Genomic DNA, 26058 nt, shown 5'->3' on the forward strand with positions numbered 1-26058 from the left:
GATTGCACCTTACCGATGTCTAACTTTCGTGTTGTGTCTGTTCGTACTTTGTTTGCTACGTTTAATCTGGTACGTACCTTTGCTGCAACAAGGTAGTGGTCCGAATCAATGTTTGCGCTTCGGAACGATCGTACATCCAATACGCTCGATGAATGTCTTCCATCTATCACAACGTGATCAAGTTGATTTCTTGTTCTTTGATCTGGCGACAACCAGGTGCCCTTATGAATATCGAGATGCTTAAATCTGGTACTGCTAACTACCATGCTTTTTGTTGCTGTGAAGTCTATCAAATTGGAAAGGAGAATATCTTTGGCCCAACAGTCGGGAAATTCAGTCTCCACAGTGAAACATCTGACAATGGTATGAGGTCAGATGTTTCACTGTAGAGACTGAATTTCCCGACTGTTGGGCCAAAGATATTCTCCTTTCCAATTTTGGAATTAAAATCGCCTAGTATAATTTTAATGTCATGGGCAGGACAACGGTCATAAGTTTCTTCTAAGCGCTCGTAAAATATATCCTTGGTCTGTTCGTCCTTGTCTTCAGTGGGAGCATGAGATCAAATAAAGCTGATGTTGAAGAATATTGCTTTTAATCGAATTGCAGCGAGTCTTTCATTCACTGGGGTGAAGCTGGAGACCAAATGTTTTAGTCTCCGACTAACTACGAATCCACAACCAAACTCATGCTTTACGTCATGACAGCTATAATACAGTGCGTCACCTTTAGATGTTGTTGTGACGCCTTTCCCGTTCCATCGTATTTCCTGTATGGCAGTAATGTCGGCCTTGTACTTTTCAAGTACATCTGCCAATACGAAAACTGCACCTTCTCTATAAAGAGTGCGAACATTCCAGGTGCAGATTCGTAGATCATGGTCCTTAAAACGTTTGCGGTGTTCGTCAACTTTAGAGGGGTTTGTTTTTCTTTTCATTCGTTTTTTCATATTAGGCTGTTTGTTCTAAGGGAGGGTTACTAACCCAGCGCCCAAACCCAAGTTTTTAACGTTCTTATGGGTGAACGCGCGGCACATGTTAGCTCACTACCTTCAACGGGTGTTAAAGACAGTTCCCCAGGTGACAACACGGGGAGGTCAGTGTGCACTTGAGATGAAAGAGGGACCAAGATAAATCCTGGGCTTTGCCATGTTAAAACCGGTTAGGACCGTTCCTTGGTATCTTCCATCCCCTACGTCACCCATTTTTTACCTGCAGAAATTTGACTGGTAGCCTGTGGTAGAAGAGAAAGGCATATGAGCGCTCTCTCACTCTCTTAAAAATTGCTGCAGGTTAAAAATGGTAACAAATGGTAACCTCAGGTAAGTAGAGTTGTGTAGTTCCGGAACGAACTAGTTCCAAGGAACTATTCCGGACAAGGAACTATTGGAACTATATCCGGCTCTTTCATTTATATAGTTCCTTTAGTTCATATAGTTCCAGCCGTGCATATAATTCCTTTCATTTATGTATATAATTCATTTTCTTTCTTCGATCTTTTACGTTTGGTTCCTTCATCATTCAGATGCGGCCACATTGTTAAATAAATGTAAATTACATCCTCGTTACATTGCTGCAATTTATTTATTTTTATGATGAGTTAAACTACTTCATTCTCGGAACTATTTGGAATGAAGGAAATAAAAAGAACGAGGAACGAGAAAGATGCATTGAACTATAACGGTCCCGGATCTATTTGGAATGAAGGAAATAAAAAGAACGTGGAACGAGAAAGATGCATTGAACTATATCGCTCTCGGAACTATTTGCAACTATGGAACTATATTAAGGAACTAGTTCCTTTTGGTAAAAGGAACTAGAAGGATCGATCCGCTCCAGGAACTATATTACCAACTCTACAGGTAAGTAAAGGAACACAGCTATAATATTTGCAATGTCCAGGGCTGCCAGATTATTTTTATGGAAAATCGTCAAAATGACCATTTCTAAAATTAAAATCGTCAAATCTATTTTACAAAAGCGTCAAACAATCGTCAAAAATTAAAATAAACATTAAATGGCTATTCAAGTTAGTAAACATATTTTTAATACAAGTCAGTATTAAATTAATTGATTAATTAAACGATTTTGTAAATATATATTTGAGTTAACATTGTTAACAAGTCGTGTTTAATCAATGTGCCAAACTCTACATTGAATCCTTATGAAAAGAATTTCGATACATATTTCGTTTTGTAAAGATTTAATTGGCTGAAAACATGTTTAACATTTGCTGGCGAATGTGGTAATACCTATCATTACACTGTGCAACACTGGAAATTCAAACAACTTCTAATGGGCATTTTGTGAAAGTACATATTGAGACTACAAAAACCTTAATTGGGTTTTGTATTCTTAGATCGGGTTTAGATTTTATGGCCTCATCTAAACCGACCTAAAATGAGCCTTTTTTCCATTGATCGGACCTTTATCTCCGAAACTAATAAGAATTTTGCCGCCATTTGTAACGTGGTTATGTCGTCGGCTGGGGCAAGCTCAGTCGCGTCCAGGGTCTCCATAAGGACCCACTAAACCTTACGAAATGAGAAGACTAGTATTCTCCCTTTCCTGGGGGCTAAATCGGGGATTTATTGAATAAATACTAATTTGCAATCTACTTGTGTTCAAATGCGATAAGAATGAATTCAATGGGTATATATTTAGATTAATAGTTGGCGTTGGATTATGCAAGCTCGCTGGGATTTGGCAGCTGAGGAGGACGTGTTGAGTTACCGGCTTCTTCTACGAGGGAAACGGTGTTGTTTGCGTTTGGTGTTCGGCTACAGATGATCGGGAAGACGAAAATTTGGTGTTCGGCTATAGATGATCGGGAAGACGATGAATTCGGTGTTCGGCTATAGATGATCGGGAAGACGATGAATTCGGTGTTCGGCTATAGATGATCGGGAAGACGATGAATTCGGTGTTCGGCTGCAGATTGCTCGGGGACACCATGGGTTCGGTTGCTGATGCCCGGGGACACGACGGCTTAGGGTATTAGTCTAGTTTGTCTAACTTCTACCATGCGCTACTGGTTTCTAACTACGGAACAGTTGACCCGAAGGTCCTGTGGAACAACTGGCACGAATGCCCTGTGGAACAGCTGACCCGAAGGCCCTGTGGAACAGCTGGCACGAATGCCCTGTGGAACAGCTAGCACGAAGGCCCTGTGGAACAGATGACCCGAAGGGCCTGTGGAACAGCTGACCCGAAGGCCCTGTGGAACAGCTGGCACGAATGCCCTGTGGAACAGCTGACCCGAAGGCCCAGTGGAACAGCTGACCCGAAGGCCCCGTGTATGTATCAGCCACCACAACTTAATGGGTAGCTCTCAAAAAGTATTCCCAACACTAGGCACCGAGGCGTAAGTTGGCGGACTTAGAGCAACCTTCCGTTCCAGCCCGGGTAGCAAACTCCCTGCAGTAGTAAGCCCGCCCTTCTCAAGCACTTCTGGAATACTTTAGTGGGCTGAAGTGGAGAGTGAATGAGAATTATTCGCAGTGCGCGTCAAAATGGTTACGGCGAAATTACACTGAAATTTAATTCTCCGTTGCGTTACATGTTAATACCCAACAGGCAGACAGATGTAATGTAGTGGCTGCTGCCTATCGAATGGCTGTTCAGTATGTCTGCAGTGTATTGGGTGGTAGCCGGTATTGTGTACATACATGGTATGTACGTGATAGTATTGTCACGTTACATTTCCCCCTTCCGCTTCGGAGAGGGAAAACATAAAATCAGCTTCAGAATACGAATTTCTTCCTTCTAAAACTTGATTTTTGTTTCTGTTTCCTTTTCAGTTGTGGCTTTACTTCTCGGTATTCTTTAGTACAGCTTTGCTCAGGTTCGCATTTTCTTTTTTTTTCTTTTAGTCTGGTCGGGGTCTTCATTATTTGGTAAAGTTTTAACAAGTGGTGAATTAGTTCTTTGGGATAAAGTCGATTGTTCGTCTAAATTCAACGAGACGGAAATGGATTCTCCTGTGTTAGGTTCCTCGTTAGCAATCAAAGGTGACTGTTGGTTGGATGATGTCCGTGCTACGGTGACGTGACGGACAGTTGAACACCTGCTAGGGGATTTGCCGGATGGTGGCAGATTCTTTGGGCGTCGATTGGTTGGGGGTTGCCTTCGTCGACGCTTGGTTTTCCGATGTAGAGGTTGACTGTAGGCTTAGTCGTAATGGAGTCTGTTCTCTGAACATGTTGTGATGCCGCTGGCTCGTTGGGCTATAGAAGATGTGAACCGAGTCCCTATCCCTGGAGACCTCGACGTTCGTATCTTCTCGACATTGACAGTTCCTTGTCATTACATCCTCCTTGCCACAATACGAACAGAAGATTTTCCACCTGGCATTGCATTGAAAACGGGTGTGACCTTTCTGCTTACATCGCCAGCAATGGGTTGAGCGTTGATAACTTTCGGCTCGATGAAAACTCATGTGTGAGGTGTGTGGACGTTCGGCACGAGTTTCATCCCTTTTTAAGAGCTCGAAGTCGTCCGTGAATGACATTAGCTCCTCCAAGGTTTGGAAATCACATCGACGGATGTAGTGGCGATATTCGGGGCGGAGACCATCGTAGATTCGGTCGAGGTGATCCATTTCTCGGAGGGTGGGGTGTTGTTTCGCCATGGTCAATATCTGCAGGATAAAGTCCTTCGCATTTTCTCGGTTATCTTGCCGGCGGTTGTAGAAGGAATGTTCTAATTGCGCTAGATGTCGCTTCGATAAAAAGAACTTCTCGACTTCCCCCCGAAAAGTGCTCCAAGACTTGATATCGTTTTTCTTCACCCTGTACCACTTCAAGGCCTTACCCTCGAGGATGATGGGTAGAGTGGAAATCAAACGGTCGTGGGGTACTCTATAACAATTCCTCAAGCCTTTCTAGGAACTCCACCAAGTTTCCTTCGCCTGTGTATTTAAGGTTCCAGCGCTGCACACTATTTATGGTCTCGGAATCGCTCGTCTCTCGTCGGGAAATAGGTTCTGGGACGTTCAAGCATTTCTTTGTGACCACCGTTCTCTCCTCGTCTCTCAATTCGTTTTCTATCTCCCAAAGAAAATTTTTGTTACAGGTCTCCTGCCGCTTCTTCAGTACGAGGTCTGCCAATTGCTTCCTCAAGTACCCGACTGTTAAACCTTCCGTCGGTATTGGTGCCGCCTGACATTGCTCTACGAGCTGCTCCTTCCTTCACAAATATATCCAATCCAATGATTCTTCCTTTAACTTTTTACCGCATTTGTGACTCGATCCGTCGTCGTTGGCGGTGGTTTCAGGTTTTCCGCAATGCGATTTTGAATCGGGTCCCTGCTCGGGCCCGAACCCGATCTAAGAAAACAAAACCCAAATATGGTTTTTGCCTATTGGTCCTCTACTTTCATAAAATTCTGGACAGAAGTTGTTTGCACGCGATTGGCTCAAAAATGTTGCACAGTGTTATTTTCTTTAAAAAATTTGTTATTATAGGAAAAACATATTAACCATCAACACGTATCAAATCATATATTAAAATACGAAATAAATCCGTTTCATTATTTTCAAACATTTCCTCAAAATCCAAAAGCTTTAGTTCACGAAATTTTGAATCCAATTTTTGCTTTTCCTTCTTGTTGACAAAAGTGAAAGTTCGTTAAGGATGTCGAAAAATCAATAAAACTATTTCCAAAATCAAATTTATTAAACTTTTAAAATTTCTGCACAAAGCTCAATATAACGCAGTTAATTGCCCGTGACAGAATCTATTATTGTTGAAATTTTGACTTTTTGTTCCTTTATAAATTTACCAAAAAATAGGAGATTGTTGCAGGTTCTGGAGCAGAGCAATTATATATATTGCTTGTTTCCATTGAACTCAGTTTGATTCTAGTTAAAAATTCATTTGCATATGTACCCAAACATATCGTCACCATTGATGAAATCTGATACATAAAGCTAAAATACATGTTTTGGCAAAATTTCAAGCTTCTACGTTCAAAAATAACGATTATTGTGATATTGTTTAACAATTAATTTTTAAAATCAACTAAGATTTTACAAATTCATATTTTACAACATTTTCTATGACTGCATTAGCAAAATATCCAAAAATCGTCAAATCATCATTTATAAATTTTTGACCAAAAAAAAACGTCAAAATAACGATAAATCGTCAAATCTGGCAGCCGTGGCAATGTCGTTTACAACGTATTAAAACAACATGAGAGAATTTCCTTGGCGGAGAGAACGAAGCAAATAAGTGATAAGTGCATTTCATTAGGTCTGTTCGACAACCCAAAACTTTCTACAAACTTTTACAAAATGCTGTTCGATAACAAACTTGTAAAGTAAAAGAGAGCGAATTTTTGTAGAGTTAATTTTTGTAGAGTTTTGGACACTTTTGTTACTGAGAACTTACAAGTTTTTGCAAGCAAAATTTTCCTTGTAAGAATTTGCAAGTTTGATCAGCTGATTTAAATTAAATCTTTTCCGCCAAACTTCTTGCAAGTAATTGCAAATTGTTGTTCGATAACATTCCCCAAATTTTTAGCTTCGAGAGAGAGTAAAATTCATTGAGAGAAGTCACTGAGAATTTTCTGAGTACTTGCAAGTACTTTTTTTTACTTGCGAAGTTATCGAACAGACCTATTGCATTTATAAAATTCTATTACAAGCTATTTGTAATAACTATTCAGTTAATAATAAAACCCGAACACGACTAGTGCAAGTGAAATAAAATAACAAGAAAACAAAAAACAGATTACAATGCTGCTGCTACTACTGCTACTGATTTTCTGTACATCACTGTACATCTTTGCCAAACTCCATTATACACAATGGGAACGTTTGGGTTTTGAATCGGATAAAGCCGTCATACCCTTCGGTTCTCTAAGTAAAGTATTTCACAAGGAACGTCACTTTGGTTTGGTTATGTATGATATTTACGAAAAATGTCGAGAGAAAGTTGTTGGCGTTTATATGTTCTTCCAACCGGCCCTACTCATTAGAGATGCCGAATTAGCACGGCAAATTTTAACTACGGATTTTAATAGCTTTCATGATCGTGGTCTTTATGTGGATGAGAAAAATGATCCATTGTCAGCGAATTTGTTTGTTTTAGAGGGTCAGTCATGGCGTACATTGAGGATGAAATTGACTCCATCATTTTCTACGAGCAAGCTGAAGGGTATGTTTGAGACCGTCGATGATGTGGCTGCAAAGCTGATCCATCATTTGTCTAAACAGTTGGCGGATGGCGAAAGTCATATTTTGGAAATAAAAAGTATTTTAACAACGTGAGTAATGGTAATGGATTCTTAAATAAATGTAGTATGAAATATATATTCTGCCGTTTTTTTTCAGTTACGCTGTTGATATTATTGGCTCGGTAATATTTGGCCTAGAAATCGATAGTTTTACGCATCCGGATAACGAATTTCGTGTCCTTAGTGATCGTTTGTTTATTCCTCAGAAGTCCAGTGCAGTGCAGAGATTTCGTAATTTGATGAATTTCATATGCCCACCGTAAGTATTGCTGGCGGAAGTGATGACTGGCAAATGTGAAGGGCCACATTAGGTCTGTACGATAACTCAAAAGTTTGTACAAACATTTACAAAATGCTGTTCGATAACAAACTTGTTCAGTAAAAGAGAAATGAGAAGCACTTGCAAGTAGTTGCAAGAACTTGCAAATACCTTTTACTTGCGAAGTTATCGTACAGGCCTATTATCAAGCAAAATATACCTGCTACTCATTCGACCTCTTAGCTAGATTATTGGCTTTTCTGGTTGTTCTAAATACATTTTTTTGTACGCCAAAATTTAAAAATAAGAAGTAATTCATTAATTCGTACATCTTCAATTCCATTTCAGAGTAGCCAAACTTTTGTCACGCTTGGGTGCCAACGATCCAGTGACATATCGTTTGCGTGACATTGTCAAGCGTACCATAGAATTTCGTGAGGAAAAAGATGTAATGCGCAAAGATTTGTTGCAGTTATTTATTCAATTAAGAAATACGGGTAAAATTTCCGATGATAATGATAAAATGTGGAGTAAAGTAGAATCAATGGCGGAAAATCTCAAGGCAATGTCTATTGACATGATTGCCTCAAATTCATTTTTGTTCTATATTGCCGGATCAGAGACAACGGCGGCCACAATCTCATTTACCATCTACGAATTTGCCATGTATCCGGAGATATTGAAAAAGGCTCAAAATGAGGTAGATGAGGTTTTGCAAAAGCATGGTTTAAAACCCGAGGGCCGCCTAACATATGAGGCCATACAAGATATGAAATATTTGGATTTGTGTGTTATGGGTAAAATACCACCTACAATTGAATATTAATTTAATATTACATTAAAAAATATGTTTTTTTTTTTTTCCTAGAAACCACCCGCAAATATCCTAGCCTACCATTTTTGAATCGTAAATGTACTCAAGACTTCAAAATACCGGATAGTAAATTAACCATACAAAAGAATACTGGAATTATAATATCCCTGTTGGGCATACACCGTGATCCGCAATATTTCCCCAATCCCATGGATTATAAACCGGAACGTTTTGCCGAAGATAATAAAGATTATAATCCAGTGGCATTTATGCCTTTTGGAGAGGGTCCACGTCACTGTATAGGTAAGAGAATTGCAACTGACTGGAAGATTAAGTTTTAATTAATTGGTTTTTGTTTCTTTATAGCCAAGCGCATGGGAGTTATAAATTCAAAGGTGGCCTTGGCCAAAATATTAGCCAATTTCAAAATAGCACCAATGCCACGTAAAGAAGTGGAATTTAAATTTCACATCGCTCCTGTGCTGGTGCCTATAAATGGTCTTAATGTCGGACTTTCAAAGAGACGTTAGAGTAAATCTATGTATGTGTATTCAAATTTTTATTATTTTTGTAAATATGTAATTAAATAAAATTGAATGAATAAAACTTTTCACAATTGGTTCTATATGTGCCCACATGCCATACATATCACGTTAGCAAAGGTACATACCTGTACAACTGGTATATACAGTGACTGTCACTGAAAATTATGCAACCCGAAATAAAAAATGTAAAAGTTCATAACTTGGCAACGAGTTAAGATTTTTTCTTCCTCTTTATTTGCCAATTCATTTTCCGAATGCTAGCGACCAATACAATTATAAACAGATTTTTTTTTATATATACATATATACAATACTAGCAAAATGCCCGCTACTTCGTATGCGGAATAGGAACACTAAAAACATCCATTTTAATTGATGGTATGCACACCCTCCTTGTACCCAGAAGGTCTGCGATTCGATTCCCAACATCAAATTTTCAACGGTAGGAAATACCCCTCAGTAATGTTGGTAACATTTTCTGAGTATTTCAGCCATGTAAAACTTCTCTACAAGTGGTGCCTTAAGACACGCCGTTCGGACACGGCGATAAACATTAGGTCCCATATCACTGAGATAATATGAATCGGAGTGCACTCATTGATATGAGGGAAGCATCCCTTGTCCTTCTGGGATGTTTGTGGAACAATTATATATTATAAATTCATTTAGATATTGTAAAGTAAGTAAGTAAACCTTATCGTATCACATCAACACCGACCCTCATTCTTAATTTCAGTCCACGGTACGGGTATTTTGAACATTTTATCCACATTTGGCAACCGAAGTTGCTCTAATTTCGGAATTTGTGATATCAACATTTAGAAAATCTTTATTCAAAAAATGTTACTTAATGCGCACGCTTTGACATGGCCCCTATATTACAGTTAATTTTTGAGATTTTAATGTAGGCCTTTTTGTTCTCTTCTTGTTCTAGGTCGCATTGATCTATGATTTCAAATTAACTTACTAAAACGTCCAGAATAAAAAAAATATTTTTTTTTTTTGGAGATACGTTTGACTTTTGATTTCAGTGCATTATTTAGAAACCGCCTTCTCGTTAGCATAAAACCAATAGTACACTATTCAGTAGAATTTTAAAAATCCAGGACCTTAACTCAATGTTTACTGTAGGTCTACATGTTCGCCCAATGCCAATGGTATTACATGTAGAAACATTTCATCGATTTTAAAGGCGGATTTTCATAACAAATTTCATTTGTCGGTCCACTCAATACCAGTTCTTCAATATTTAGTATAATTTAATACTTCTAGAATTTTTATTGTAAGACCACCACTAACAGTGAACCTGACAAATAAATAAGAAATCAGAATTCCACTTCTATTCCTTAGCCCAATACCAAATTTATTGCACTATTGAACTTTTCGCACACTAATTATGACACTAATTATAACTCCAGCTTCATTGCTACACCCAACACCGAATTTATTACCATTTTGTACTTCTCGTATTTCTAACACGACCTGAATAACTCAGCCCTCAGCGACCTCCATACCTTATTTCAGAATTTGTATTGATATTTGGGAAACTCCTTATCTAAACACCAAAACAAATCCTAATATAAAAAATCGAAATTCAGAGACATAGCTGGTCTCTTCATGCAACACCAAAACGGTACCAATTTCAGTACAGTCAGTATAAGTTTCAAAAATTACACCCCTATATCCAAAACTATATCCCAACCGCGATACTTATTTACAGCTGTATACGTTCTCCCAAAACCAATTATAGTAGTATTTAGTACTTTTCGTATATATAAGTACAAATTTCCAAAACCTCATCCTTATCTCAACTCTACACAATTTCAGCTCTACCTTTCATTTTTACCTTTACACAATAACAATTTGAACAAAATTATGTACCATTTAGTAGTTTTCGTACACTTATGGTACTTCTATCCACAACCACATTCATATCTCCCCTTATACCAAATTTCCGAATTCCACCTCTATTCATATACCAAATTTAGTACCATTTATTACTTTTCGTAGGAAAGTACGATGCGTGTACCACATCCAAACTGTACCAAATTTAGTACCATTTAGTACTTTTTTACACAATAAGTACGAATTTCCAAAACTACCTCAATCCTATACTCCAACAGTAATCTTATTTCCAAATTTCAGAATTCCATCTCTATCCGTTCAATAAAATCCAAGTAGTACCAAATTTAGTACCTTTTAAATAAGAATTTAGAAAAATATCTCCATATCTCAATCCCAAACTTTAATCTATCTAATCTAATCTATATTTCAAATTGTGAGGATTTCAACTCCATACGTTCCACAAAACCAAAATCGTACCAAATTTAGAACCATTTAGTACTTTTGGAACACATAAGTACGAATTTCCAAAACCATTATTATATCTCAATCATAGACTTCAACAGTACTCTTAATTCCAAATTTCAGGTTTCCAGCTCTACCCTTCACTCAAATCTAAATTGTACCAAATTTAGTACCATTTAGTACTTTTCGTACACATAAGTACGAATTTTCAATACTCGAGTTTCTCCATACTCCAACAGTAATCATATGCCAAATTTCAGGATTCTAGCCCTATTCGTTCACCCTAATCCAATGAATGTGTCCAAATGCCAGACTTCTAGCTTTATCCGTTCTCTAAAATCCAAATTGTACCAAATTTAGTACCATTTAAAACTCTTCGTGTAGATTAGTACGAATTTCCAATACTCGAATTTCTCATACTCCAACAATAATCACTATTCCAAATTTCACTCTTCTAGCTCTTTCCGTTCACCAGAATCCAAATTGTGCCAAATTTAGTACCATTTAGTATTTTTCGTACGAATTTCCAAAACCACCTTCATATCTCAATCCTAAGCTTCACCAGTAATCATTATTCCAAATTTCAGGTTTCCAGCTCTATCCGATTATCCAAATCCAAATTGTACCAAATTTAGTATCATTTAGTACTTTTCGTACACTCCAGCAGTAATCTTAATTCCAAAATTCAGAATTCCACCTCCATCCATTCACCCAAATTCAAATTGTACCAGATTTAGTACCATTTAGCACTTTTCGTACACATATATAGGAATTTCCAAAGCTACCTCCATATCTCAATCCTACACTTCAACGGTAATCCTAATTCCAAAATTAAGGATTTCGCCTCTATCCGTTCACCCAAATCTAAATTGTATCAAATTGAGTACCGTAGTATTTTTCGTACACATAAGTACGAATTACCAAAACAACTCAATCGTATCTCCAACAATAATCATTATTCCAAATTTCAGGATTCCACATCTATCCGTTCATCCAAATCCAAATTGTACCAAATTTAGTACCATTTAGTACTTTTCGTACACATAAGTACAAAATTCCAAAACCACCTCCATATCTCAATCCTCCACTCCAACAGTAATCTTAATTCCAAATTTCAGGATTCCACCTATACCCATTCACCCAAATCCAAATTGTACCAAATTTAGTACTTTTCGTACACATAAGTACGAATTTCCAAAAATAACCCTCATATCTCAATCCTACTCTTCAACAGTAGTCTTAATTCCAAAATTCAAGTTTCCAGCTTTATTCGTTCACCCAAATCCAAATTGTACTAAATTTATTACACTTTAGTACTTTTCGTACACATGAGTACGAATTTCCTTTCATAAACTCCACTTCCCAACCTTTATTTCCATACCAAATTTTAAGATTCTAGCTATTAGCCGTTCAAAATATACAACTGGTACTAAATTTTATACCTTTTAGTACTTTTCGTACACTTATAGGTCGAAATTCCAAAACCCTTTGGTACATCTTTCTAGCTCTCCACCAATGACCCTCATTCCAAATTTCAGGATTCTGGCTCTTCCCGTTTGCCTAATACAAAGGGTACCATATTTAGTACCTTTTAGTACTTTTCGTACTCTTCCAGTTCGAATTTCCAAAAACCGAGCCTTATCTCCTGCCTACATACCAACAGCAACCTACACTCAAAATGTCAAGCTTCTAGCTTCAGCCGTTTCGTCTGGGCGATGATCTGTCAGTCACTCACTCACTCACTTATCACTAAGCTCTTTTATATATATAGATTTGTTTAAAGATTGCTTAGTATGTCTGCAAACGAATTTCTATCTCTAGCCCTTGATAATAAGGTTGTAGTATCTCGGATGCCAGTCCATTCTGTAATATTATCGATCCATGTTGTCTCCTTTCTTCCTCTAACAGGTCTTCCCTCTAGCTTTATGTGGATTATATTTTGTAGCAATTTATATTTTTGATTTCGCATTATATGCCCAGGTACGCAGTCTTTCGTCTTTTTATAACTGAGATAAGTTCTCTTTCGCAGTGCATCCTTCTCAGTACATCGGCATTTGTCATATGGGCTGTCCAGGGAATTTTGAGTACTCTCCTATAAATCCGTATCTCAAAAGCTTCCAGGCTTCTTATATCAGCAGTTTTAATTGCCCATACTTCCGTTGCATAAATAACACTGACCAGACATATGTTTTGATAAAAAGAATCTTTGTTTCAAGATTATTGTCATGACTCGTAAGTACTCTCTTATATTTTGAAAATGCTTCTCTGGCCTGTTCAATTCTGCATCTTATTTCTTGGGAGGACTGCCACTGTTCAGTTATTGTAACTCCCAGGTATTTGAAACTTTTAACTCTGTCAACATATTATTGTATTGTGAATTTTCAATGTTGTAATATTGTGTTCATTCTTCTTGCTTATAACCATGAATTTGGTTTTGCGGATGTTAATTTTCAGACCGTATTTTTCCGTGTATTGCGAGCTTATTCACAAGGTCCGTGTTTAGACACACATATTGCTCGGGAAAGTAAATTCAGTTTTTAGGCAATAGGGGGTAGGAGAGAGTATTGAGGAGCTCTTTCCTCTCCGCTCTCTCCCAAAAAACTCAATTTACTTTCCCGAGAAATTTGTGTGTATAAACACAGACAAGGTTCTGGAGTCCAGATATGCTATGCGCCAGTAAGGTTGTATCATCAGCATATCTTATGTGGTTCAGAAATGTTCCGTTTATATGAATGGGGATTGGGATTTTGTTTATGGATTCATGAAAAATATTTTCTGAATAGTAAAGTGGACAATATGCACCCTTGTCTCACTCCCTTAGATATGTCAATTCTATCAGTCATTTCCCCGTCCACTTCTATTTGTGCACTTTGATGCCAATATACACTTTTAATACAATGCACTACTTTCTGGTCTAGGCCAATGGAGATGAGGATGTTAATCAACTTATCTGTAACACTGTATCAAAAGCTTTTTTGTAATCTATGAAGCATAGAAATACGACTTTTTGTGCGTTTTTACATGTCTGGACCAATGTATGTATCGAAAAAAGTGCTTCTCGGGTTCCCATACCTTCCTTAAATCTAAACTGAGATGTTCCCATGGCTTTTTCGCATTTTGAGTATATTCTGGTGTGAATTATCCGTAGAAAATCTTTTAGGGCATGGCTCATAAGACTTATAAGTCTGTGTGCGTTACAATATTTTTCGTTGCATTTTTCGGAATGGTAATAAATGTAGATTTTAACCAGTCTTGTGGGAATCGACCTGTATCATATACATGGTTAAATAATTTTGTGAAAAGTGCGATGTTTTCGTCATCTATTAATTTAAGAATTTCCGAAGGAATCTCGTCAGGGGCACAAGCTTTCCTATCTCTCAGAGTGTTTATATCTGTTTCAACTTCTCTTCGACTGATGGGATTTTCTGTAAGAGATTGTTGAGTCCGTTTTTCAAAAGTTGTTCGATTTTTATCTGTAAAAGTTTGTTTTATATTATCTCTCCAAATAGTCTTCTTTTCTTCTGTATCGAACACAGGATCATTATTATCATTGTATAGTACTTTTGAATGAAATTTTTTAACAATTCAAAAACAATTTTATAGGCTGAAATATTGTCTTTAAGATGGCGATCTCCCACAAGTAAAATATCAATTTTACTCCACATAATGCCCGCAAAATACCTGATAACTTGAAAACCCCTCACCAATAAAAGAATTGGAGTGATGCTATGAAACTCGTCGAAGGAAGTAGTATGGTTTGGTTTGAATGGCACCAATGGGTGGGCAAACATGGTAAAAATGGCGACCTGGCTTAACACTCAAGGACATAACGCCCAAAATTTTGTTTGGGCGCTATGTCCGCCTTGAACCCGGACTTAACGCCCTTTCCTAGCTCAATGCGTACATTGCCGTCCTTAGTTTTGTGGATTCTCTTTATTCCCACTCCAATTTCCACGGGTTTGATAGAGGTTTTCATTTTCTTCAAGATATCGGCGTAGGACGAATCGTTGGCTTGTATCGTAACTGATTCGCCCTTGGTTTTAACCGGGTTCTTGTGCGTCCTTTTCGGAGTTGTGTTTCTCTTTTTTCTTTCTTTTACTATGGTCCATTGAGTATTTTTTTCCACAGGCGCTTTATCCGTTTCAGGCTCAGAAGTACGAACCTTTTTGTTCACTTTTGCCTTCTCCGGTGAAATTGATGCCGTTCTCTTTTGATTGCTTTTTGGCGTTATCACGTACTCTGTTTGTACATGCTCATTTTCCACTTGCACTCTTTCGCTTTCGTGCGCTGCTCACACAACTTGGCTCAGTGCAATTCCTTCCCTTTTTTCTCTCAGCTGCTTGTATATGGCCACCGCCTGCATGAGATTATCTCTGAGGGTTTTGTAATATATTTTTCGCGTCACTCACAATCGAGTTCATTGCGCTTAGCCTGTTTCCGAGTTTAACGAAAGCATCTTCCTCTTCTAGTTTTAGACGAGCAATATGTTGATCGTCGTCTGCTTCGTTTTTGTCACCCTTGTTGTTTCTTTTTTGAAACTCGCTGTGGTGTTTACAACATTTGGCGGAGTACGTTTAGTAATTCCGCTGGGTTTGAGAGGATTGTTCGCTCCTTCTACGTTATCGTTTAAATTGTTGGAAAACATTGTAATTGGGTCCAAACTTGAAGCCGTTATCTCAGTACAGTCCGATGTGAAGTTACGTTTTGCGGTCCCATGGTTATCTATGCAAGCAGGGAGGCCATGCGAGGGTTGACGCAGAATCCTTATGAGAAATTGCGTTCAGAGCCAGACCCGTATAAACCAGGACAAGCCTGGACCTTCGCATCCATCTTGGTAGCGACAGAACTGAGAGCGTTTTTCAAGACTTCCTAGGTTTTAATGGGACGGAGACAGATGCAGCATTAGCCTGGACGCCATTTCGGTAAGATTTTGCTCCACTTACTCAGGTTCCAGAATACTACAACTGTCAGGCCAAGGGATCAGAAGGTTATGTGTCCAGTATGCCATAATTAAGATCTTACTGCTCTCGATCTTAATGCCCAAAAGGGCGGAAAATTTGTTGTTACTGCCGCCCCTCCTGGGTCAGACGCAGACCAGGAAGCCGCCCAATGTGGGTCAGACGCTGCTGGATTTTGTGAAAGTAGACAGTAATTAACGTTGGAGATGTGCACCACTGCACTGGAGCAGCGATACCATGCGTCGGCCAGCGCCCCTTTAAGATTACTTGTAGTGCTCTTAGAGATTTGTTGCTCTCCACGGAGCCCACAGCTCTATCCCGCAGGCACCAATTTAAAGATCCACTGGGTGGGTTTCACTTCCCTCTTGGTAGGGGGTTGAGGTCTAGCTTTCGCCAGAATAAGAGTCTCTGGTCAGACTTTGTAGTTGGCACTACTACCAGTTTGATACCATACATATCGGGACTGGTCGCTCAGGACGTAAGAGATTAGACACAATCATGGAATAGGGAAAGTGTAATACAAGTGCCACACTGGTGGAACAGTTCAATTACCACGTTTACATGGACGCAACTTTCTCACTGTGAGGAGCGAGGCCTATTCACCTCATCCGCTCTGAGACTGGCGAACGGCAACCTATTTATGTGTGAAAGTGTAGACAATGGGTGAAAGCATTGACATTGAATTTGTTGTAGGCGCTCGCCGCAATTGTGAGTTATTATAGTGAATAAACAACTGTACAAATTTAAAACTAAATATACAAATAAGAAGGGGGAGTGCATAAGACGCTATATTTGTTACCAAAACAATTGGAAGGCATTTCTGCAATTTATTAACAGAGAAGTTTGTATTTCGCCCAACAAAGATAATGTGCACTCGGATCATGGCGAGCAGGAAAAAATTATGAAGGAATTTCAATTAAAAAATTCTATTAAAAAAAGGTGTTTTCAAACCTAGTTTGGAAACTAACAAAATTCGTGCCGTTTTTAACGTCGAGTGCAGAAATGCTAAGGACGTTGCGGAACAGGTTGTTTTCAACAAAATGCAGAGATACTTGAGACGCATAAAAACTCAATCAATTCCGAAATCTGCACAAAGCCCTCAGGAATTTATTAATATTTTTGCAAAAAGTGAATACATGAGGCAGTACGGAATGTGCGAGAGCGTGTCGGATGAAAAATTTTATCAGACAACAGCCTTGCAGAAAGACTTTGCATACACTTTGTTTTGCTCCATACCAATGACAAATGGCTACAAACAACTACTTGAAATATACATTGGATACGAACGTCACGTAAGTTGTTAAGTTAAATTTTAATTGGCATATACTATTTATTCCTTATTGTATATTACAAATAGAGTCATAAAGCAAACTTAGGGATGTTGAAAGGGATTGAGCAGAAGTCTAAAACGGCATATTTAAAAAATCGCGCGCTTATGTGCTCATGTCAAGGAAAACCCTAAAAGTTTACGAACACGTTATGAGTTTTATAGAGGCAAACGTGTTTCGTCTTAAGCCAGTCTCTTTTACGACAGATTTTGAGAAGGCTCTGCGAAATGCTATTTTAAAGGTATATCCAGGGGTGCAACTGAAGGGGTGCTGGTTTCATTACTGCCAAGCATTGCGACGAAAGGTAGCAAGTATCTCTGAATTGACGAAATTTGTTAAAAGTATGGACGAGCCAAGAACAGTGTTTAGAAAGATGCTGGTATTACCACATCTTCCGGCAGATGAGATACCAAACGGTTTTAATATATGCAAAGAAGAAGCTAGAGTTGTGTTGTTCCGCAACGAACTAGTTCCAAGGAACTATTCCGGATAAGGAACTATTGGAACTATATCCGGCTCTTGCATTTATATAGTTCCTTTAGTTCATATAGTTCCAGTCGTGCATATAATTCCTTTCATTTGTATAATTAATTTTCTTCATTTAATTCCACACTCTCTTCGTTCCGTTTCTTAATCATTCAGATGCGGCTACATTGTTAGATAAACGTAAAATACATCCTCTTTACATCGCTTCAATTTATTTATTTTTATGTATTCATCCACCAAAAAATGAAAACAAAGAAAAGATTGGTTAAACTACTTCACTCTCGGAACTATTTGGAACGAAGGAAATAAAAAGAACGACGAAGGAGTAAGATTCATTGAACAATATCGCTCTGGGAACTATTTGGAACGAAGGAAATAGAAAGAACGATAAAAGAGAAAGATTCATTGAACTTTATCGCTCTCGGAACTATTTGGAACTATGGGACTATATTAAGGAACTAGTTCCTTTTGGAAAAAAGTACTAGAAATATCGACCGCTCCGGGAACTATATTGCCAAACTCTAGAGGAAGCGTACGCAAACCTCAAATGCTACGTTAAATCGGAAAACGTCTTTGATAAATTCTTTGAATATTATGAACGGCAATGGATAGATTTGGTAAGTATACATAGCATAAAGAAAACTAATCAGCAAATCATTAAAAATATGTCTTATTCCTAGGAAGCTCCAAAAAAAATTTCTGTCCATGGTGAGTGCGTGCGAACAACGAGTGCTGTTGAATCGTACAACAGTTTTCTGTGTACACAAATCCCAATGCACGGTACGTTTTGGGATTTTCTACAGGTTATTAAGCAGCAACAGTTTTAGAAGTATGTGGATTTGAAACAGATCTTGGACGGTGTTGCAGACATTTCACAACCACAAAAAAAAAACGAAATCGCGACAAGAAAGAGCAAGTCAAAATACTTACAAATCAGCTGAATTCGAAAATTAAAGCTACCCCTCAGGATGGGCTTTTATGCGAAATTTGTTTTAAAAATAAGAATTGTAAATCTTGTTTCGAGGGAATAAAACAAAAACATGTCGAACAATGTTCCTTAATTTTGTGTCCATTCTGCCGACAAATTGTTGGAAAATCCATAGAAATTTTTATTTGGTTTCTAATTGTATCTTGAAATAAATCTGAAATTGTATATGAACTGGCAAAACCTTTTATTTCGGAAAACGGACATAACGCCCAATGGGCGCTATGGGGGAGGACATAACGCCCAATTTCATTTTGGGCGTCAAGTCCTGGGTCAAGGCGGACATAACGCCCAATTTTGGGTGTTATGTCCGTTGGGCGTTAAGTCAGGTCGCCGGTCAAAATATCGTTAACAATATTTCTAAAAACTATTTTTATAGAAAAGTGCAAAAATTTTTTCTATGCCCTGATTTGTTACTCTATCCGGGAAATGCCGTTAAAGACTAGTATAATATAGGACAAGCCTGGTTAATGCAGGACTTTTCATATATCATTAAATTGTTTGTACGTACTCTGGACATAACCCTTAATGATTTTTCATAGTAATTTTTTGGAAAATAACTTCAAAAACTAGAAATTTATAGCCAAATTGCCTACAAAGGGACATTAATTACAATCATGCCAAAATTACGTCAGGAACATCATTGCTTCTATCGGAATCAATGAAAAAACTACTGAAAGCAATAGGGTATACATGATCCTTAAGGGTTCCTAATTTTTGATTCAAATCGGAAATACTTAGACCAAATATCACCTGATAAACTCAGGTAAGTAAAGGAACACAGCTCATTTGTCAAATTTCGGTCCATTGGAGGAAAATGACATAATAATGCATTTGCAACATCGTTTTTAAATATACTCCAATTTATGTTTTTCAACGAAACGAAGTTCTCTAATATAAAATTAAATTCCGAAAATGACAGTTTAAATTTTAATCGTAAATGGTCTGAAAAGGCTGGCAATGTACTTGTCGTAAAATTTTGGTTACATATTAAATTACAACTGACGATAAAGTGGTCCAAATGAGACGAACCACCTGGGCAGGTGGGATAAGAATCACAGATTCTAGACACATTTAAATTTTCTGATCTAATTCAATTTGAAAACACTTCACCATTATAGTTATTAACAGCATCTCCCTAAACTATGTTTTTAGCATTTAAGTCACCTGCTACTATTAGACCCCCAGTGGGAAAATTGGGAACATATTACATTGAAAATATATTTATTAACGCATTATAAGCAATACGTTCCAAAACGTATCCGTAAGAATCGAGAAAAGAATATAATTGGACAAAAAGTTAAATTATTAAATATATTATAGAAGATAAGTTATATAATATACCGAAAAGAATCGAACGAGCAATTCCACTTGACAAAAAAATTCATATTAGTTACCTCTTACATTCCCACTGGATACGACAAGGGAATGCAATGTTTCTTTTTGTATTTTTTTTTTATTTTTTTGTAATCCCGTTATCTGCCGACGCCTTTAAGTCGCAGCATAAATTTGCCAGTTTTGTTTGTGTCGTGCAACAATAAAGACGTAATTTTGTAAAAAAAATGTAATGAACTACTTTAATTTCTGTTTTTAATGAATGAATATTATTTTTTTGTATTCTATAAATACTTTTTTAACTACATAAAATCCTTTGGTCTGTTCCTTTACTTTTGTAAAAATGGTAAAACCGGCAAAAGTAGCAAAAGTTGTGAACGGCACTCATATGAATTGTGTGGTGTCAGAAGTAAAGGAACGCTTTTCGAGTAAAAAGTGGTAAAACTTGAAGATTTTTGCACGTAAAGGAACAGAGCTCTTATATTTCTAAATATAAATAAAAAATTAATGGTTTTTTATTTTAATGCAATAAATTACTTAAGGCATACGGGGGAATAAATTATTTATAAAAAGAGAATACATACATAATACGATGCATTCCAGTATATGAATTCCATTATATATTACTAAAGAACTATAAAAGAATATACCCATTGATTACACGATGCTTTCTATGGATACTATAAAGGAATATATTATTTTCCTAGGACATGCACCGTGTTACGAATAATGTATTCGGTAATCAATAAAACATAGTGGCTCTGTATTACCCGTTCGATTCCCATCGATTACATTTTCCCACTGGGCCATCGCATCTCTCTGAGAAATTTAAAATTGATGATAAGCCTTCGCAAATAAATCTTTTATCAAAGTTGGTCACATATTTGGTCTGAACTTAGATAAAGTTCAAAGAAAGACTACATCGGCCCACGTTTTAGTATAGCCCTCGCATAACGGTACCGCCCGATTTCAGGTATTCAGACCGATTTAGCTAGAATTTGGCATTTAGTGTTCCCAGTGATGTAGAAACTTCTCCACAAAAATTTTAAATGTTGGTCCCCGTTTTCTTATAGCCCTCAAATAACGATTCCGCCCGATTTCAGGTAATTTGACAGCTTTAGCTAGCTACATTTTCCGGCCGAATTAGGACAAAATAGCTATAATTTGGCATTTAGGGTTACAAGTGGTTCAAGTAATTTCTCAACTAAAATTGTGTGCATAAGAAAATAAAGTGTTTTTTTACCCTGGAACCTATCTCCGAACATTACATGGCTTTCCATAGAAAATCTTAATTCGTTTTGCGTCGTTACACTTTGAGTCGTGTTTTTTTGGAACGTATCAACGATGCAAAGCGAGGTCTTGGTGTATATGTTTTTGCCCACAGGTAAATGTAACTCCTGCAAAAAAGCTATATCAGCTTGATGCTGATCCAGTAATACATTTAGCTCAAGTTTTCTGCTTCAAATATTTACGGGGAGTACCCATTTTGAATATCTTTTACTAACTTCAAGCATTCTGATTTCGCTTGATCCTTTGACATATTTTTGTAATTAGACATAAAGTTTCTAATCTTATCTTCCAGGGTTAGAGCCTCAGCCTTACATATCACTTTCGCTACCTTTAAAAATTCTTGAATCAAATCAGGATTATCCTGGATAGCATAAATCCCCCAGATCCCTTAATAGCACTAGCAAAAGTTCTATTTGAAACTACTTCTGATGCTTTCAAAACACTAGCAATCTTTTTCCTAAATGAAACATAATTCTTGTAAGAGCTACAGCCTCCTTAATTTGCCGTATGTCCATACTTTCCGCATTTTACGCAGAAAACTTTGTCATCCAAACCTAATTGGCAAGCACCCTGTTCATTTGCTTGGTCACATTTAATTTTTAGAAAAATGACTTCATTGCTGACAAGACCAGCAAGGGGTATTTTTGTAGAAATCTTGGGTTTTTTCCATGTAACCGTTTGTTCAAGGACTTTGTTTTAATCCAATATTCTCATTTACTTTCCGATTAGGTTTAGGAGTTATTAAAAATAAACAAGTATCAAAAATCCATTCTTTCTAGAGAACTCTGTTGAAAACTTTGTAATGGTTCCTACAGTATCCGGTACAAAATGATCAATATCAGACTACTATAAGTCCTCTACTTCTTACCATTTGTCTTTTAAGCTCCTTGGGAGTATACGAATAAGATGAGATATTCCTTTCTCTTAGCAATTGCATCATCTCAGCGTGAGTCGTTGCATCTTTTAAGAATAGCTTGCTTTTGGTTTGAGACTGATTTTTGATTTTAAATTGGACATTTTTAGATTTCATCTGCTCAATATGAGATGTTATATTAACGTTTTCTAGGAAAATTGGTGGACAAAATGACTCTCTTATAACCGCTTTGGCATTCTCCTTATTTTTGGTAATATTATTTCGAACACTATTAACATTATACTCTATATATAAATCTCCTAAGAGTGAGTATCTATTGGAACGATTTATACCATCATGAGGTTTATCAGAATTTTTGAACGTGTACATAGAAAAATCAACTACAACATCACCATCAAGCTTTCTTTTCTTTTTCCCTTTAACTTCTTGGAATTCTTGAATATTGGGACTTGCCTCCTGGTAACATAATTCATTGTTATTTGACATTGTGGAATCTGTCTGGAGGGCAGAATCATTTGATTGTTCCGATAAATCACCTCGCCGTTGAGATTCTTAATTCGGTTCTTCGACCTCAGTGTCCACTTCACTTTCGTCCGATTCCTCGTATATAAATCAACTTCATAACAATACAAAAGAAGGAAGAAGTATCCATTCCGGTTTCCTCATGTTGGGAATCAGTTGATGATTTTGTTGTATCATACAATTAACCCGCGAATTTTTCGAATTCCAAGAATAGATTCGTCTTATTGGCGCGACACCATCATAAAAAGATAAATTTCTGAATATAACCATTGAAAAATATTTTCCAAATTTCCCTAGTGATTCACCTTGTGATGGGTGTATTTTTCCTCGGATAGTGTGTCGTAGACCTTAATGTAAAAAATCTAAAATATATTATTTATTGCTCTTGCTAATATGTTCTGCTATACTTACTTTCCAACATTGGGAAATAATTATTGATCCAGGTCTGATGTATTTTTTAATGAGGGACAGCATATGGCCCCTCTGGGTTGGTTTTCTACGGGAATCATAAAACTTTTATTTGGTTCTCATTCTACGCCTCCAAACATCCACTGTCCATCAACCGGATGACCGCGATGATATTTCCGCTTCCCGACTTTGGTGTCGTGGTTTTCTAGGATTTTTCCGGGCCGCCAATTTCACTTTGGGTCTGAACTATAGTCACAAACTTCTCTGCAGAAGTTGTTCCAGTCCACTGCAGCCCGAAATCCAATTGAAATCTCCTCCATTATATCGTTTAAGTAACTATTGCTTCGATTTTTCCCAGTAAATACAACAATTAGTATTTTCTACAGCAACGTCTGAAATTACATTTGCCCTTAGTACGGCCCCGAAACGTTATATTGCATCTAAAACGAAAAAAGTTTACAATTGCAAAAAAAGAACTTTGACTTACCTACATAACATCCATGACAATATGTGTAAGGACACAACTTTTATGCATGGCCCTGGTTGCATTTTAGAATGTCTTCCTTCCGAATAAGGCCCCATTCCTGAAGCTTTTCTATTACAGCTAAAGTTAGTGATTTCATCTCGGCACACATAAAATAACTCGCTCAAGTAAGTTAATTGTGTAACCATCTGTGTTCAAATGAGTTTGAAATTGAAAATTAAACTGAGGTTGAAAATAACCGCAAATTTCCAACGTGTAATCCATTTTCAATTGGAAACCAATTTGAATAAAATGGAAATCAAAATAATACTGTGTCATAATGTTTTTTTAAAGAAAAAAATGAAAAAAGAATGCAAAATAACTTACTTGCCGTAAAGGAAACTCCAATAACAACGAAATCAATATTTTGCTACTTACTTATCCATTTCTTAGAACAAAAAACTTTGGCCACGAAATTTTTTGCTATTAATTTATAATTTTGCTGTCCAAAGCATACTTTCTTGAAATCTGATGTAAGTTTGGAAAAAATATGTCTATGTGCAAAGACCCGGCCAAATCGTATACTCACTTCGTTAGTTATCGTTATCATCAGTCATTTTAGCTGATGACACCAGGGTTTTAAGAGTTTATTGAATGTGAGGACTTGCACCAGTAGGAAATCAGTCTCACGCTAAAGCAGAAGCCTAGACGATCTAGTACCAACGTACGTCAACCTCCCTTAATCACTGTCCGTCCACCTATCAGCAGCACACTCCCGAAGAAGTGCACTGTACCGTCTAACATCCCCATACACCAGATTTGAAGCAACCATATCATTAATCCTCAGGCCGCTGCAACCCACGTATCAACTTATGCAGAATAGCCCAACAAATCGCATCTACATCAGTGAGTACGGCGCACAGTGGAAAAAAATACCGATCTAGCGCGCCAAAAGTAAAAAAAAATCACATACGCCAATTTAAAAATTATTATTGTAGTATTAATTTAAAGGGTCCAAAGAATGCAACGGCATTTAAAATAATTTATTTTGCATCAGTCTAAGCGGAATAACGGTCCATTTTTGGTTGACATTTTTTGAACTAGTTTTGATAATATAGTTTAGTAGTCAATTTATGATCGTTGCATGCACTCTTCCTTCAAAGTCATTTTAAAGCTTTACTGAATTTAACTTTTCGTGAACCAGGTGATTTAAAAAATGTTGAATAAAAGATGTTATTTATTGCAACTCGGATTTTACACTTAAAACAGGTGACATCCGATTTTTTTCCAAATTGTGCACTTTGTTAAAGCTATTACTAAGGAGTGTCGAGGGATGGAGCGTAGATTTTTTATTTTATTTTTAGTACACATAGTTCTTAACCAATTTGTAAAATTTTAGCTGCAACAAACTGCAACATTTTATTTTATTACTATTTTTATTAATAGTATTTTTTATGTAAAAATGCTGAAATTAGGGCGGTACCTTTCTATCGGGGCCATATCAATGCGTGTACCTGTGTCGAAAATTCTCCGTCGGAATATTTTATACCACCAACGAAGACTTAATGTCAACTTTCAGCTATCTCGGTTGGATGATGTGGCTAAAACCTCAAAAATTACCGAAATCGGTGGTACCGGTCTATGGGGACTATATGAAAACGTGGACCTATACCGAAAATGTTTATAGGAGTGTATGCATAACCCCCACGGAGACTAAATACCAAATCTCAGCCGTTTCGGTTGGATAATGTGGTAGAAATCTGTAAAATATCGAAAATCGATAGGTACCATTCTACGGTAAAAATACAAATTTACCAAATATATTAATAAATGAAGTAAAATTGTCAATTTATAGCTGTTCATATGGAATTTATGGGCAAACATACAATAAAACATAGATTTGTACTTTTGGCGTGCTAAATCGGTAATTTTTTCCACTGTGCGGCGCAAGGTAGCACCTCAATCTGTGAACTGTGCTAACATAATGACCCACTGAAACGACAGGACAGACAGCTCACAACATTCTCGTCTGTGCATACCATATAGATGCACCATGTGTTCTAAGGCAACAAACAGTCCTCTTCTGAACGTTTGCTTATGTTCCAGTCTCTACGTAAACCCCTTCTGACAACAACGGCAATTGTCCTCAACTTATCTTTTAGTTATAGTTATACCTTGGTACTTGACTTGATTAACATATCGTATGTCATCTTCAGCAGTTCGAATGTGGGCAGGATGGCCATGG

At 37.2% G+C, this 26058-nt stretch overlaps 1 protein-coding gene and 1 long non-coding RNA gene across 3 annotated transcripts; both read left to right on the top strand.

Annotated features, from left to right (window-relative positions):
• The first annotated feature begins 6583 nt into the window (after positions 1-6583).
• On the top strand, positions 6584-8937 carry LOC141393274 (cytochrome P450 6d1). Its single transcript, XM_073966263.1, has 5 exons — positions 6584-7269; positions 7337-7498; positions 7847-8295; positions 8367-8615; positions 8679-8937. The coding sequence occupies exons 1-5, from the start codon at positions 6740-6742 to the stop codon at positions 8840-8842; spliced, it is 1554 nt and encodes a 517-aa protein (XP_073822364.1). The 5' UTR covers positions 6584-6739; the 3' UTR covers positions 8843-8937.
• Positions 8938-13244: 4307 nt separating this feature from the next.
• LOC141393275 (uncharacterized) lies at positions 13245-19001 on the top strand. Of its 2 annotated transcripts, none has more exons than XR_012410049.1 (3): positions 13245-13396; positions 18093-18553; positions 18617-19001. It is a non-coding gene; the product is annotated as an uncharacterized lncRNA (long non-coding RNA). The 2 variants fall into 2 exon arrangements; XR_012410050.1 differs by having other exon boundaries at positions 18192-18553.
• The last annotated feature ends 7057 nt before the right edge of the window (positions 19002-26058 follow it).

The sequence above is a fragment of the Musca autumnalis genome, unplaced genomic scaffold, assembly GCF_047663935.1.
Source record: "Musca autumnalis isolate F117 unplaced genomic scaffold, ASM4766393v1 scaffold_2, whole genome shotgun sequence".
Lineage (NCBI taxonomy): Eukaryota > Metazoa > Arthropoda > Insecta > Diptera > Muscidae > Musca > Musca autumnalis.